Source organism: Podarcis filfolensis (genome assembly GCF_964270895.1).
Source record: "Podarcis filfolensis genome assembly, chromosome: 15".
Classification (NCBI taxonomy): domain Eukaryota; kingdom Metazoa; phylum Chordata; class Lepidosauria; order Squamata; family Lacertidae; genus Podarcis; species Podarcis filfolensis.
Window position 1 is genome coordinate 16045252 of NC_139618.1, and position 15093 is coordinate 16060344.

The window sequence follows — 15093 nt, forward strand, 5'->3', positions numbered from 1 at the left end:
GAACACCTGGATGCACTTCCTGTTATCCTGTCAGAGAGCAGGAGCACAGAAGAACGAAAGATGAACCTTGGTGGGTCAAGCTGATGGCCCATCTGGTCCAGCACACTATTCTCACAGAGGCCAAATGTCCCTAACAGACTAGGAATGTAGATAGATTGCCTCTGGGCCTGGAAGCTCCAGAAGAGGGTAAAGAACAGCTTCTATCCGTGGGCTGTTAGGCTGCTGAATGCAAAGATAACAACAGGGCAAGTGATTTTCGGGTTTGGTGGGTGTGCTTCAGTAAACGAGGGGAATTAAGACTAAGAGAGCTGAGAGGGGGGTGCTTGTGTAATCTCACTGTATACAAGTTGTACAAGTGACAATAAAGTATTTCAAATTTCAATTTCAGAGCATCAGACCATCCTTGCTGGATGTTGTGGTACAGTGGCAACAGATCCACAGCTGTTCCTCCTGAGACGCCCCCCCTCCACTCCCCAGTGGTTGTTCTCTGTTGGGGCACCCTGTGTCACAAGTACCCTATGACCAGTTATTTCTGGAGTACAACTCCCATAAGTCCCAGACTGCAGTAGAAGAGGAGAGGGAGGCAACGTTAGTGCCAAGCGGGCTGCGATATTGGTGCGTTACACGTTGGGCTGTCTCAGAAGATGGTTCTGCTGGTGCAGAATTCAGTGGTCATGTTGCTCACCGGAGCAAGATGGTTTGAACATATTACACCAATCCTGGTCCGACTGCACTGGCTACCAATTAGTTTCCGGGCCCAATTCAAAGCACTCGTTTTGACCTATAAACGGCTCAGGACGGCAATACCTCAAGGGCCACCTCTTTCCATATGAACCTACCTGGACCCTGACCTCATCTTCTGAAACCCTCCTTTGTTGCCCCCTCCTCAAGAGGTCCAGAGGGTGGCAACATGAGAAGGGGCCTTCTCTGCAGTGGCTCCCCACCTGTGGAATGCTCTCCCCAGCGAAGTTCACCTGGCACCTTCGTTATACGCCTTTAGGTGCCAGGCAAAAAGTTCCTTCTTAACCAGGCCTTTGGTTGATCTGATTTACACTCTATGCCCTTTTAAAATGTTTTATTTGGGGGGGGGGGTGAGGCTATTGGGGTTTTTTTATATTTTTATTAGGTATTTTATGATTTTATATCTTGCTTTTGTTCTGTGAACTGCCCTGAGACCCCCAGGTATAGGGCAGTATAATAATAATAATAATAATAATAATAATAATAATAATAATAATAATTATTATTATTATTATTATTATTATTATTATTATTATTATTATTGGTGTGGAGGCAGCACCAGCCTCTTTCCCCACTTTACTCCCCAGCGTTGAGTGCTGCCATTTTGCCCAGGTGAAGAGAGTGGCAAGGAGCAGGCAGATTTAAATGAGCCATTAAATCAAAGGGTTGCCACCCAGCAGCTGCCTCCCTTAGACTCTGCACTTTGGTGCAATACGGAACCTGCTAAAAATGCTAAGGACGGGCAGCCTTGCTCTTCCTCCGCCGTCCCACCAGTAAGAAGCCCCCCCTCTGAGAACAAAGTCCCCTTCTGAAGTCTCTTTCACTGCATGGCTGACACACCCCTGTGTTTCCAATTAGCCTTAGCAGGAAGAATGAAGACCGGGGGGAGGGGGGGGCTTACCTTTTCTCCCGTCAGGGCCACCATGTCAAGAGGGCCGTACATGAAGCGGCCAACCAGGGACTGGGGGCCATCTTCGGCCGCGATGACGTCGTTCGATCGGTGGTTGGAAGTCACATTCTGAAAAGGAAAGAAATGCACTCCTGTTTTCTTTGTTGTAAGCTGTGGTGGGTACCGTATTTCGCTCTATGTGTGGGAAAGCAGTATAGAAATAAAATGAATGAATGAATGAATGAATGAATGAATGAATGAAAAGGCACTCATCACCCTCAGTTTGACTTGGGTTCTCTTGCGCAGCCATTTCTCTCGGGGGTTCGAGGGACTGAGCATGGCCGGGTCCAAGCTGTTACTCTCCTTGACAGCGGTGGTTTCAAATCTCATCACCTGAAACGAAATGTGAGCGTCTGAGAGGGAAGGCAGCCTCGGCAGCAGAAACGGCCAGGCAAGATGGCATCATTTTCTTTATAATAATGGGTGGGATTCAACTAGGTTGTTGCGTGCGTGGAACAAGGAATTCCAGGGCACCCTGATGAATTTACTTGTTTATTTATCCATTCTGTTTCATAAAATTCGTACAATTCATAAAAAAGGGCTTTGCAAAAAAATATAAAACAATTAAATTATGGCTAATAAAAATGAACAACAATGATTTAAGACATTCAAAAAGTTAAAAAACGGGTTAAAACTCACACCAGCTTTCTAAACATCTCGGTAGACTTGTCTAACCAAGAATGTTTTTAGCAGGCGCCCAAAAGAGCAAAGTGAAGGTCAAGAGGCAGGGAGTTCCGTAGGGCAGGTGGTGCCACACTAAAGGATCGATTGCTTACGAATGCAGCGTGGGTGTTGCGTGGCACTTGTAAACAGTGCTAGTTTGGTCAATCAAACTGGTCGAGTGATCATGAACTTGGTAAGCCAATCTTGCAGATAAACTGATCCCAAGTTGTTAAATTATTCATTTTTTATTACATTTATATTCCACCTCCCCCCTCCAGGTTCCATGGTTCTCCCATCCTCCATTCTACATCCGCCCCAAGGCAGAGGAGGAGTAGAAAAAGTGGCCCTCTCACCTGTCTGAGGATGAAGGCAACCACGTCTGTGGACTCCCAGTAGCTGGCGTGGAAGAGATGGGGGAGAGCCACTGTGGGGAAAGCCGTAAGGACGTCTGGGCAGTATAAGGCATAATCTATCCTCTTTGCCCCCCACCATTTAGATGTGACTGCAGGGAAACAAAGGAGGTCAGCATCAGCAAGACTGTGCCCCAAAGCTTCCTGTTTCTCACAAGATTCCCTGCACCCTAGATTCCCATTTTTTGTTCAACCAGAAACAGAGAGAGAGAGATCTCCTGCCTTAACCCCCAGAGGGCGGGACTCACTCTGGGTCACGCTAGCAGGCAGCAAACTCTCCCTCGACCCAGAACTCTCGCTGTCGCTGCTGCCGGTGCTCCCTCGCCGCCCCTTCCCTAGAGTGGCGTTGGAAGGCTCAGAGACCCCTGCCAAGGAAAAGGAGGGCAGCTTTGCAGAATTATCTTCAGCAAACAGGGCGCTGTGGCAGTGGAGGACATCCGCTGCAGGGGATGGGGAGAGAGAGAGAGAGAGATCAGGTGGCAGGAGGTGTTATTCCAGTCCATCTTCGTCCCCTGTCCCCCCCGAAAACCATGTGTTCATGAGATGCCTTCCTTTGGCTGAGTATTCGGGGAAAGAGGGAGTCTTTTAGGCTACTATTTTGCCACTACAGAGGTACCTCTAGCTACGAACTGAATTCGTTCCGGAGGTCCGTTCTTAACCTGAAACTGTTCTTAACTGGAGGTGTGCTTTCGCTAATGGGGCCTCTTGCTGCCGCTGTGCCGCCGGCACACAATTTCCGTTGTCATCCTGGGGCAAAGTTCTCAACTCGAGGTAACTCTTCCAGGTTAGCGGAGTTTGTAACCTGAAGCGTTTGTAACCTGAGGTGTTTGTAACTCGAGGTACCACTGTATCTATATCTATCTATCTATCTATCTATCTATCATCTATCATCTATCATCTATCATCTATCATCTATCATCTATCATCTATCTATCTATCTATCTATCTATCTATAGTGATACCTTGGTTCTCAATCAATCTATCTATTGTTTTAAGCTATTTTTGTAAGTCACCTTATAGTAAGAAAAGCATGATTTTATTTCTTACACAAATATTGTGGCACGTGGCTACTGAGTGCCACCAGGGTATGCAAATGTCTCATTTAAGTCTACATAGAATCTTTATTCTCAATAATGATGGGACTCACAGGTAGAGAATCGTGTGTTTTTTTAATGTGTGTAAAGGGAATCTTTGTATGAGGTTAATACTTTATTATCCCTTTGGAGATGTGCTCTATCTTTATACTTCTGCCCTTCTGGGCTTTGATGCTGTACTTTTTTTATTCTTTGTCCTCTTTCATTTGTTGTTATATTTGCACTTTTTGAGGTGAGAAACCAATAAAATTGGAAAACCAGAGAAATATGAGAAGTACCTAAGAGGTGGGACTTCCCATCTCCCAGTGGGTAACGCTGGTATCTCGGGACCGTAAATGGAGGCAGGAGGTGGAACTTGTTCTCCAGTAAGGGCTCAAGTCTGGAAGCGGAGGGGTCCGCAGAGTGGAAAAGGCTGTAGACCTGGCTGCAGGCAGGATGCACCTGGGAGGCTGGAAAGGGGGAGAGAGGGAGGGGAGGAAGGAGCCCCAGAATCATCAGAAATTGCCCACAAAATGTCTTGAAGCAGGACAGAAACAGCTGCCAAGCTTGTCTCTACATTCCAAGAGAGGCTTCAATGGAGGTGGGGGGCGGGGGCAGGATGGGGGTCAGCTTTGAGCTGTCAAATGGAGAAATGGGGCAGCCCAGTGGATTCTTGTATGAGCGGGTGCATCCCATTAACAGCAGGATTTGCTTTTTCCAGAATAATAATAATAATAATCCTCTCTGCATCTGCATTCTTCAACACAGTAACAATTAATTGCACATTCTTTCATTCAGAAAATAAATATATGCTCTAACATTGCAGCTAAAAGAAAAAAATATGCTATACAGCAAAGAATATTTCATGAAAAATACTTTTCACACATCTTACTAATGGAAATGTGAGGGTGAAGGAAATTTAGAGCCTTTAGAGTGTTTGTATATTTAGATTATTTTTATGTGACTACTTACCAAAAAGCTGGAGAGCTCAGTCAGTAGAGCACGGGACTCTTAATCTCAGAGTCGTGGGTTCAAGTCCCACTTTGGGCAAGAGATTCCTGCATTGCAGGGGGTTGGACTAGATGACCCTCGTGGTCCCTTCCAACTCTACAATTCTATGATTCTATGCGCAAACCTTCACCTACCACAGATGTACAGTGACTAATTTATAAGAAAATCAATAGCTGTTACTGAAAATTGGCTATCTTGTGACAGCTCGGCACTGTAAATACAAACAAATGTGATCAATGAAAGCGCTAACAGCAGTAAAAATTTTTTGAAGAAGTGTGGGAAGTGTTTTGTTCGAGGCGCTAAGGCTGATCAGTCGTAAATAAGTGATTGACGCGCTTGAAGGGGGCCACCGCCAGAGCCCCCCTACTGCCCCCTTGCCTCTTAGCACCCCTCCAGGTAATTCCCCCCCCCCAAGCAACTGGGCTCACCTTCCAGGCCAGGCAGGACCGTTCTCCTCATGGCAAGCACCAAACCAAGGGGGGAGCCGAAGAGGAAGAAATCGGATACTTCAAAGTCAAAGCGTCCCAAGTTGACGTCCAGCAGGTTGGCAGAGGTCTCAGGAGGGAAATCAGCATCCTCACTCATCATTGTGGAATGGATGCTGGAGAGGAGAGAAGGAGAGGGAGAGGAACATGGAAGATGAACGTTGTCCAGACCCGAGATGATCAAGGGTCTGGAAACCAAGCCTTATGAGGAATAGCTGAGGGAGCTGGGTATGTTTAGCCTGGAGAAGAGGAGATGGAGAGGTGACATGATAGCCATCTTCAAATATCTGAAGGGCTGTCCCATGAAAGATCAAGCAAGCTTGTTTCCTGTTGCTCTGGGGTGGGGGGGACGATGACCCAAACCAATGGATACGAATGAGAAGAAAGTCAATCCCAACTTTAGGAAGAACATTCTGGGAGTAAGAGCTGTTCAGCCAGGGGACGGACTCCCTCAGAAGGTAGTGGACTCTCCTCTATCAGAGGCTTTTAAGCAGAGGTTGGATAGCCACCTATCAAGGATTCTTCTGCTGCAATTCCTGGATTCCAGGAGGTCAGATTAGACAGCCCCTGATGTCCCTTCCCACTCTACAATTCTATATTCCTACTAACAGAATCATAAAATTGCAGAGTTGGTATGGACCCCAACAGCCATCTAGCCCAAGCCCCTACAAAGCAGGGGTCAGCCCTCATTCTGAAACTATACCGGATCCTCTTAGCTTTACAAATGTCGTAGCACTTTTATTGATGCACCACGGGGTTTGTGAACAAAAACACCCAAATTTGTTTTGTGTGCATGTTTAATTTTCATCCTAGTTTAGTTGCATGGTCCTCTTTACTTCCTTCTTTAGTCTTTTACCTTGTTGAAGACTGTGTCCTTTCTTGAATAAAGAAACATTAAAAACTTACAAATAATTAACTAAATAACAACACGAATAGGAACTGCTCCCAGGTGCTCATAGAACTTTGGCCTCCAGGCTCCTGGATGGACCCACCTGAGGCTATCTCTCCCTCTCCCTTACCTGGAGAGGAAGGCGTGATGCTGCGTGATGGCGTCACATTCGTAGCTGGAGCAGTCGCTCTGTTTCCGCGGCAACGGTTGCCGGGGCTCCTCGTCCTCCATCATCCCAGAGATGTCAATGTTGCTCTTGCTGAGACGCTTCAGCTCCCCCAGGTTGGAGTCTTCGCCTGAGAGGGGATTATCCTAAGGGACAGAGAAGCCAGCAAAGGGAATATTGAATTGCCGTTGGGACAACCTGGGCAGGGGGGGCGTGCTCAAAAGGGAAGAGAGAACATGATGGGACACAAGAGGAGCTGGAATCTTGTTATGTAGAGGGCTTCATCCACTAGGGGGCATTCATGGTGCAAAAATCGCCAATGTACAGCCATCAAAATCTACTCCCAAAATTTGGACAGGTTTATAGTGGCAGGGAAAGAGTGGGATAAAGCAGGGATGAGAACATGAGAAGAATCTACTGGATCAGGCCAATGGCCCATCTAGTCCAGTGTCCTGTTCTCACAGGGGCCAGCCAGATACCCCAATGGGAAACCCACATGCAAGACCTTAGCAAAAGAGCAACATTCTCCCCTCCTGTGGCTCCCAGTAACTGATTTATTTATTTTATTTTATTACATTTACATCCCACCTTTTCCTCCAAGGAAGCTCAAAGTGGTGCACGTGGTCCGCCCCCCCCCCCCATTTTATCCTCACAACAACCCTGTGAGGTAGGTTAGGTCAAGAGTGGCTGACTGGCCTGAGGCCACACCCAGTGAGCTTCATGACTGAGTGGGGATTCAAACGCTGGTCTCTCCCAGGTCCTAGCTCCACAGGCTAGCCGCTACACCACCCCACCTTATATTGGGTCTCTGGGCCTCTTGCAAAAAGGCTTGCAATTTTTCTTAGTATCCTATTTCTCTACCCTTAATAGTAGTCTGATGGACAGAAATTCAACAGGTGCAGCTGCAACCATTGTTTCGCCTTCAAAACTTCCTCAATGTGCTTTCTCAGTGGATAGGAGGAGCATTGGAGTTCCCAAGCAGAAGGGTGCCAGGATCCTGACTCCCGCCCTCCACCCCACTCCCAAGAAGAAGGGACTGTACCTGGGCACTGCTGGCACTGCCTCTCCTGCTGCTGGACTGACTTTCATCTGCCAAGCCGGTGCTGTAGCAGATGGCATCGAACCCCATAATTCCTCCCACGCAGTCCCCAATGAGGCACACCTGGGAGGGGAAGGAGAAGAGAAGGGCAGCCAAGTTGGTAGGGCATCACGTCGCAGCAAAGTCCCAGAGGCCTCATCTGGACCCACCACCCAGCATGCACACCCACACACACCCAAAAAGAGTCAAACAATCCCCAAACCCATCAACAGAAGTCAAGAGAGCCTCCACCACAACACACAGAGACAGGAGGATTCAGGTGACGTGAAAACATAAGAACGTAAGCATCCCTGCTTGATCAGGCCAATGGTCCATCTTGTCCAGCATCCTATTCTCACAATGGCCAACTAGATGCCTCAATGTGAAACACACATGAAGGACCCAAGCACAACAGCCCTCTCTCCTCCTGTGGCTTCTAGCAACCAGCATTCAGAAGCATCGCTGCCTCCAACTGCAGAGGCAGAGTGTTGCCATCCTGTCTAGTAGCCCTGGAGAGCGCTCCGTGAATTTAAATGAGGATTATTTTAAAGCCTTCCAGGTTGGTGGCTATCACTGCTTCCCATGGGAAGAAGTTTTAACTGCAGTGTGAGAAGAATGACTTACAAGGCCAAAACTTTGTAAGTTAACATTTATTTTCCACTGAGTGTAAGGCAGATTTCTACATCGTTTTCAGTTGCCTTGATTCCATTTAAAGAAAGGGACACGCAAGTTCAAAGTAGGAATGAGAGAAAGGGAGAGAGAAATGCCCAGTGGTTAGAGGGAAGAACCTTAGCAAAGCTGCTGTCTGTGGACGGGCTGATCCCCTTAAACCCTGGCCACCGTGTTCTTCATCCAAGAGAGGCATGATCGTACCTGCCCATTAAATCCACTCCCATCAGGAGACTTGAGAAATTCATTGTAAACCTGGTTGGCTCGGCTGATCACCATGGCAACCGCATCCTGGTACTGCGGGGAGGAGATGGCCAGCAGTGGCAAGGCAGCCAGAGGGATGTGGTCTTCGCTGCTGCTCAAGGAGGTCTCATCATAGCTGTAGGGATTCAGGCTGGGGGTGGGGGACAAGGGGGTAAGAAAAGGGACAGCACAGGGAATTAGTCAGGGCTAAAAAGCAGGTGCGAAATCACAAGGGCCATTTACAGCGGGATCCTCATCTGTATCACTTATTTTCAGATTCTCTTTAAAACAAACAAAAAGACTTATTGAAGCAAAACAAATTAATGCAATAAAAATGACAGAAGTACAAAAAAGCATCACAGTATGCCAACAGGAAGGTCAAATTGCAGGTTTCCGGTTTCCTGGGCACCAGGGGATAAATGCCTCTCCCAACACCATGGAGAGACACCAACGGAGATAATCAGAAAATGTTGGGGGAGTTGCATTTTCTGCATTCCTCTTCATTTGGAAGAGGAACCTGGCTCTCACCCGCAGTTTGCCTGGTGGCCTGGCACTCGCTTCCCCATGGAATGCGAGGGCAGGCAAAGGCACTGGGTGCATGGAGCACTCCAGCTGCTGCAACCCACCCCACCCCCCACCCCCGATCCCGTTCCTGGAAGCACAGGTTATCCTGCTAATTGGGTTTTTTTAATGGGAGTAAACTGCAGGCATGCACTGGAGATGATGAGATAAGAAACTGCGAAAATGAACCCAGCTACAAGGATTTAAAAGGTTTGGATTGAGAGGGGATTTCATTCGGTGAAAGAGACGATGAGGGGAGGGGAGCCCATGGTTTGCTTATATCAAAGTTTTTCTCTACATTTATGATACGGAATGCAAGTTTTCTTTTAAAAATATCTGTACAAGTGAGAAAGGAATTGGAATATAAATACGGAATTTAACTAAATTGGAACTGTGTATGTGAGAGAAAGGAACTGAGAGGGGGGAGGAAACATTATGCTTTGAAAATATGGAGCAAAGTCCACCCTAACCTCCGTTATCCATGAAGGAAAGTGTCTGAGATAAGGACAATTGGCTATAAATCACTGGCAGGGAAGAAAGGAGCTGCGGGAATAGAAGCTTTTGGATTGCAGTCTGGATTCAGGCCGTTCTTCCTAGGCTGTAAAAATGGCGAAGACGGCTTGTTTGCTGGAAGCCAAATCACAGGACGAAGTGATGCAGTGACTTTTGGAAACTGTGAGATAATCACTTCTCTTGAGGCATGACAGGAACCATCAACAGTTGTAGGAATGAAGGATATAACACCATATATGGATGGGAAAACATCATGGGGTGGTGGAACTGACACATAATAAGGATTACAGTTAGAGTTCCTCACTTGAAGCTTTATAAATTGCCTAATTTACCAACACGAATGAAATCACACGATTGTATAAGGGATTATTATATCTGAATGGAAAGGAAATTATTAAGGATTTGGAACGCAAAAAAAATGTAGAAGAATGAAGTCATCAAGTCTAGCACACAGGGAGGGCAGTTTGATTAAATTGTATATTTTGACATTGGAATAATTGGCATTAATAATTGTATTAATTGGATAAAATTGGTATTGTTATAATGAGGCTGCTATTGGAACGATATTGGAAAATCAATAAAAACATTTTTTTTAAAAAAAGGAAGGCCAAACAACACGTTATGCTATGCAGAAGGAGTCCTGTGTGTCTGTATTTGTTGCATATAAAACAAAATCCCACCAAACAGCGCAGAATTTTTCAGGGTCCTCTGAGCCTTTGGCAACACATAATTTATGAGTTGTTTTTTCAGCTAATGCTAAACTCCACATATTTTAATAACAATGCGAAACTTGGAAATCCTGCAAGGTTTTCATTTGGGGGCAACTGAGGTTCTGACAGCTGACAGCATCCACGTCAAGTGTTCCTGAGAGCTAAAACCTTCCAGCTGATCATCCCACAGATTTAATAAACAAAGATGGAATGGGATGTCTGAGTATTCCGGTCGTTTCCTGACAAACCAGTATCCAGAAGTTGAATATTTGTGGACAGTCCCACCGCAAGTGAGAAATGCTGTCTCTTCTTCCACAGCCCCTCCAAGAGTCCTGAGAATATTTTGACATCATATAGGCAGTTTGCACAGGTGTACAGTTCCCTCTGTGTAGGATTTTCCTGGAACACAGGAGCTAGGACTGGCCTATATGGTTTAGATGACCAAAGTGCATACGATTTAGTATCCTTGGTTTGCATGTGCAGGTCTTTCTCCCATGTACGTTCAAGACCTAATCAATTTGTCTGTATTGCTGAGACTCTCCTTGTGCTTCAACACCTCCCAAAGCCAAAGAAGTTTTATTTTATTTTTTTAAGAATTAGTTTTGTTTAGAACTAATGCATGTTCTTACAGAAAGGGGTTTATAATACAGGTCAATGCTGGAGATGTAATGCTGGAAGTGTTTTTGCTGAGCTGTGTTACGTGGGCACGTTCAGAGATATCTTCCTTCTTCTCTGAAGTTGTTATCCATATTGGTTTTGTATTGGCCAGATCCTAAATATTTGCAGATAGGATCATAGAATTGCAGAGTAGGGAGGGGTACTCCAAAGGTCATCCAGTCCAACCCCCAGCAATACAGGAATCACAGCTCAAGAATCCCTCAGAGCTGACTTTCCAACCTCTGATTAAAAACCTCCAATGAGTCAAAGAGCTGGAAATTACCCCAAGGCTCCATCTAGTCTAACCATCTGCGATTCAGGAAACACATCTAAAGAATCCGTAAATCGAACCTAAAGAATCATCATGCCTGTTGCCACAAGGGGGCGGCATTGCCCAGCCTTGGCTATTGGTTCCCTATTACCACCTGCTCCTTCTGCAGAACCCCAGGGCTGGGATCTCTGTTATGATGAGATATGCAAGCTCGTAAGTCATGTGTGCTACCTCCAAAACAGCCCAACTGCTCCGGCTGGATCCGTCTGTCTAATGTGGCCACTTTGAAAGGGCCTTTGAGACACAACAGGTATGAAAAGGTCTCGGGGGAAAGTTAGAATATCTGCGAAAGACACGGCTCAGATGAGAAAATGGAGTGGGCTGAAGCAATGGCTGTGGAATGAGTACCATCAGAGCACAGAATCAGAGGAAACTGCCTGATACAGAGTCAGGCCATTGGTCCATCTGGCTCAGTACTGTCTCCAGAAGTTCAAACAGGAATCTTTTCCTTGGAGATGCTGCTGGGGACTGAACCTGGGACCTTCTGCATGCAAAGCAGATGCTCTACCACTCAGCTATGGCCTTGCAGGCCCAGAAGACGAACAGTCCACCACCTAAGAAACCCATGCAGCCCACCACTGAGAAGCCACTGCCCCATGAAAGAGAGAATGTGCAAGAGCAGAACAGCAAGGGAGGTCCAAGTGGCTCAAGTAAGCAAGGCAAGCCACTCTCACCTGGGCAGTGGAACCACAGCAGATGCCCTTTGCAGAGTGCAAGGGATGCCCCTCACCCCTTGCTCACACAGGTGTGCTCAGCACCTGTCCCCAAGGAAGCAGCTTTTGCTATGCAAGATTTCTAAATGGGCTTGCAAGAACGCTGCTTCCAAGGCAGCTGGTGCTCCTGAGGAAAGGTAGATTTGCTGTAGGTAGGATTTGCCTTTTGATGCAGACTTGATGGGGAAGGGTCCGGTGTCCAGGCAGGAGGCCTCCTCCCACCAGGGAGTTGGTCCAGGTTGCACAAGCTGAAAAGGTATCCATAACAACGGAGCCCCTAGCAACTGTGTCCAAGCTGCATCCATCTCCAACTCAGCCAAAGGTGTCGAGTCCGTCTTGGCAGGAACGCGAGAAGTCTTATCTGCAAAGTGTCCTCTAGGAACTGGTCACCAGGAGCTTTCAAGAGTTATTAGAATCATAGAATTGTGGAGTTGGAAGGGAACCCCGGGGTCATCTAGTCCAACCTCCTGCGGTGCAGGATTAACAGCTGGGGCTCACCAAACCCGCATTCAACAGGCATCTCACCACTTGAAATGCCACCACGGTCTGGAGGCAACAGCAGTACTGGCAAACTTAATGGTTTTTTTTGCCACAATCATTGCCACAGAGCAGTGGGCCTGAAAACAGCCTCTGATCCTCGGTCTTGTTCACAGCATCACTGAACTGTAAAGTTGGAAGGGACTCCTAAAGGACATCCAGTCCAACCCCTATTCAGGATGAGGTTTCTTGCCATTTGCAGGTCTCTTCCATGGAAGATCAAGGTGCTGACACTGTCTTACAACTGTTCAGAGGTTGGATCCCCCAGGGCAGAAAGAGTCGCTTTGGCTCCATCCCAATGGAAAGACTGGCCAGCCTCCTTCGGTATTCTCTTAACATAAGAGCCGCCTGCAGGATCAGGCCAATGGCCAATCTAGTCCAACATCTTGTCGTACAGTGGCTGATCAGAGACCCCAGTGGGAAACCAGCAAGTCGAATTCCAGCACAAGAGCACTGCCTCCTCCTGTACTTTCCAGCCACTGGTATTCAGAAGCATCGCTGCCTCTGACTGTGGAGGCAGAGCAATGCAGGGTTGCCATATTTCAAAAAGTAAAAACCAGGACACCCCAAAAGTTGTTGCTTTTTTTTTTAGGAAACACATAAAAAACTTGATCTTTTTTAAAAACAAACAAACACAACTTTTCGATTGACTTGCCTAAGATCCAGGACAAAGCGCTGCCTTTCAGAAATTCCCCCCGGACGTCAATTCCGTCTTTGAAATCCCAGTAATGTCTGGGGAAATCTGGACATATGACAGCCCGAGAGCATGGCCATCATGGCTCGAAGCCCTTGATTGCCCTCTCCTCCTGCATGATTTGGTGGTGACTGCCTCCCTTGGGAGTAAGTTCCAAAGTTTAACTCTGCCACTGAGTGGAAGGCCTTTCCTTCTCTGTCCTGAATACTGGCCTCCTCTCTGGAGGAAACCTGCTTTCCCTTCTTTGGAGACCTGACATGGTTGCCTCTGGCCAAACTGATCTGGGAGATACCCTGGATTGGCTGGCACAAAGAGGAACGCAAACAGGACAAGGTGATCTCTAATTATTTACAAAGCAGTTTAACTCAATTAATGTCACTGAAGGCGCAGCAGCAGCAGAAAATGCCAATTAGGGCAGGAGAGATGTTTTGACACGGGCACCCGTTCCATAACTGCCAATTATGGTGATGTGATGATGTTTTGAGGGCAGAGGAAGGAGCAGCTCGGGCTCTGGATTTATTTCACCGTCCGCAGAAGGATTGCTGAAGATTATTCTTTGAAAGGTTTTAATCATAGCTTGTGCAGAGCTGTATGTTAACTCTGTGGCCTGAAGCTCTTGAACGCTCCTGCCTTTAATGTCCCAAGTCAGTAGAGCAGGAGACTCTTAATCATAGAGTCATGGGTACAAGCCTAACATTTGGGCAAAAAATGATGCATTGCCGGGGGTTGGACTAGATGAGCCTTGTGGTCCCTCTAGACATCTATGATTCTATAAAAGAATACTAGAATCACAGAATTGTAAAGTTGAAAGGGTAACCTAGTCCAGCTCCTCCCAGCAACGCGTTAGAAATGGAACCCAAACAACAGGGGTATGAGGCTCACGTCAGCTGCCCATTGGGAGGTGACAAGATGGAGCAAGATTGTTTTCTGCTGCACCAGCAGGTAGGACCTGAAACAATGGATTCAAATGGCAAGAAATTAGATTCTGAGTAAACATTGGGAAGAACTTCCCAATGGCAAGAGCTGCTTGACAGTGGAATGGGTTCTCCTTCTTTGGAGGTTTCCAAACAGACATTGCATGGCCAACAGTCAAGGATGATTTAGCTGTGGTTCCAGCATTCCAAAGGGTTGGACTAGATGAACCTTGGGAACCCTCTTCCAGCTCTAGAATTCTATGACTCTAGGGATGGAAGAGAGTCACTTGAGACAACCAGCCCCACCCCACCCCCCACAATGAGCTGCAAAATTCTCCTTTGGCAGACAGGCCAAAAAACCCCCCACCAGGCACATGGACTTTGTCTGCGGTAGAAAGTTGCAGAGGTCTTTCCAGAGGTCTTGCTGACCTACCTGCCCCCCAGAACAAATGTTTCAGAATGCATCACTGAGCCAGGTGGCTCTTTCCTGCATCCCACCCCCAAACCCCGCTCCTGGCTTTGCTTGAGGATTTCATCCTGCCTGCAAATCGACCGGATTTGCATTTCTCGAACTAAGACGTGGATTGTAATGCAGTTAATCATTCACTTTGGGGACTCTATGTACCCAGAAAAAAACATATTTGGGATTCAAATGCCTCTTTGAGAATGAAGCACATGCAGACATGCAAATTTCGCAGAGGGGAACATGCAGAAATGATGCACATTTTCCCAATGGCTTCTTGAAAAACAAAAACGTAGGATTTGTTATGGTAAGAAAGACATCTCACATGGATGAAGAAGGAGAAAACAGGGAGGCAGGCTGGAAATCATTGTATATCTCTCCCCCCCCCCCCCCCGTTTTCCGTGAAGACTTAGCCGGTGACTTCATGCTAAGCAGATTGTTTTAGCTCCGCAGCGAGAGAAGCACTAAACATCAGCCCAAACTCAGCAGAGCAAAAGCCAAATATTTCATCCTAAGCAGAGGCGTTTTTGCTTAACGGGGTCTCATTTTTCACTGGAAATGCCACACAGAAGCTTTGCTGTTCCATAAATTTGTGCACAGAGAGATCCCCGCAGGAGCCTCTG

The 15093-nt window shown here is 46.9% G+C and overlaps 1 protein-coding gene across 4 annotated transcripts in view; it reads right to left on the reverse strand.

The window, feature by feature from the left end:
* The window catches only part of PITPNM3 (PITPNM family member 3), a gene marked incomplete at its 5' end in the record, with an annotated part of 67957 nt that overhangs the window by 7538 nt on the left and 45326 nt on the right, over window positions 1-15093 (reverse strand). For all 4 annotated transcript variants that reach the window (XM_083588412.1, XM_083588411.1, XM_083588413.1 and 1 more), the window contains 9 exons: window positions 1643-1759; window positions 1907-2023; window positions 2707-2855; window positions 3012-3203; window positions 4136-4306; window positions 5276-5448; window positions 6352-6533; window positions 7430-7549; window positions 8339-8528. In XM_083588412.1, the coding sequence (XP_083444538.1) occupies window positions 1643-1759; window positions 1907-2023; window positions 2707-2855; window positions 3012-3203; window positions 4136-4306; window positions 5276-5448; window positions 6352-6533; window positions 7430-7549; window positions 8339-8528 (1411 nt within the window). The remainder of the gene's footprint in view (window positions 1-1642; window positions 1760-1906; window positions 2024-2706; window positions 2856-3011; window positions 3204-4135; window positions 4307-5275; window positions 5449-6351; window positions 6534-7429; window positions 7550-8338; window positions 8529-15093) is intronic.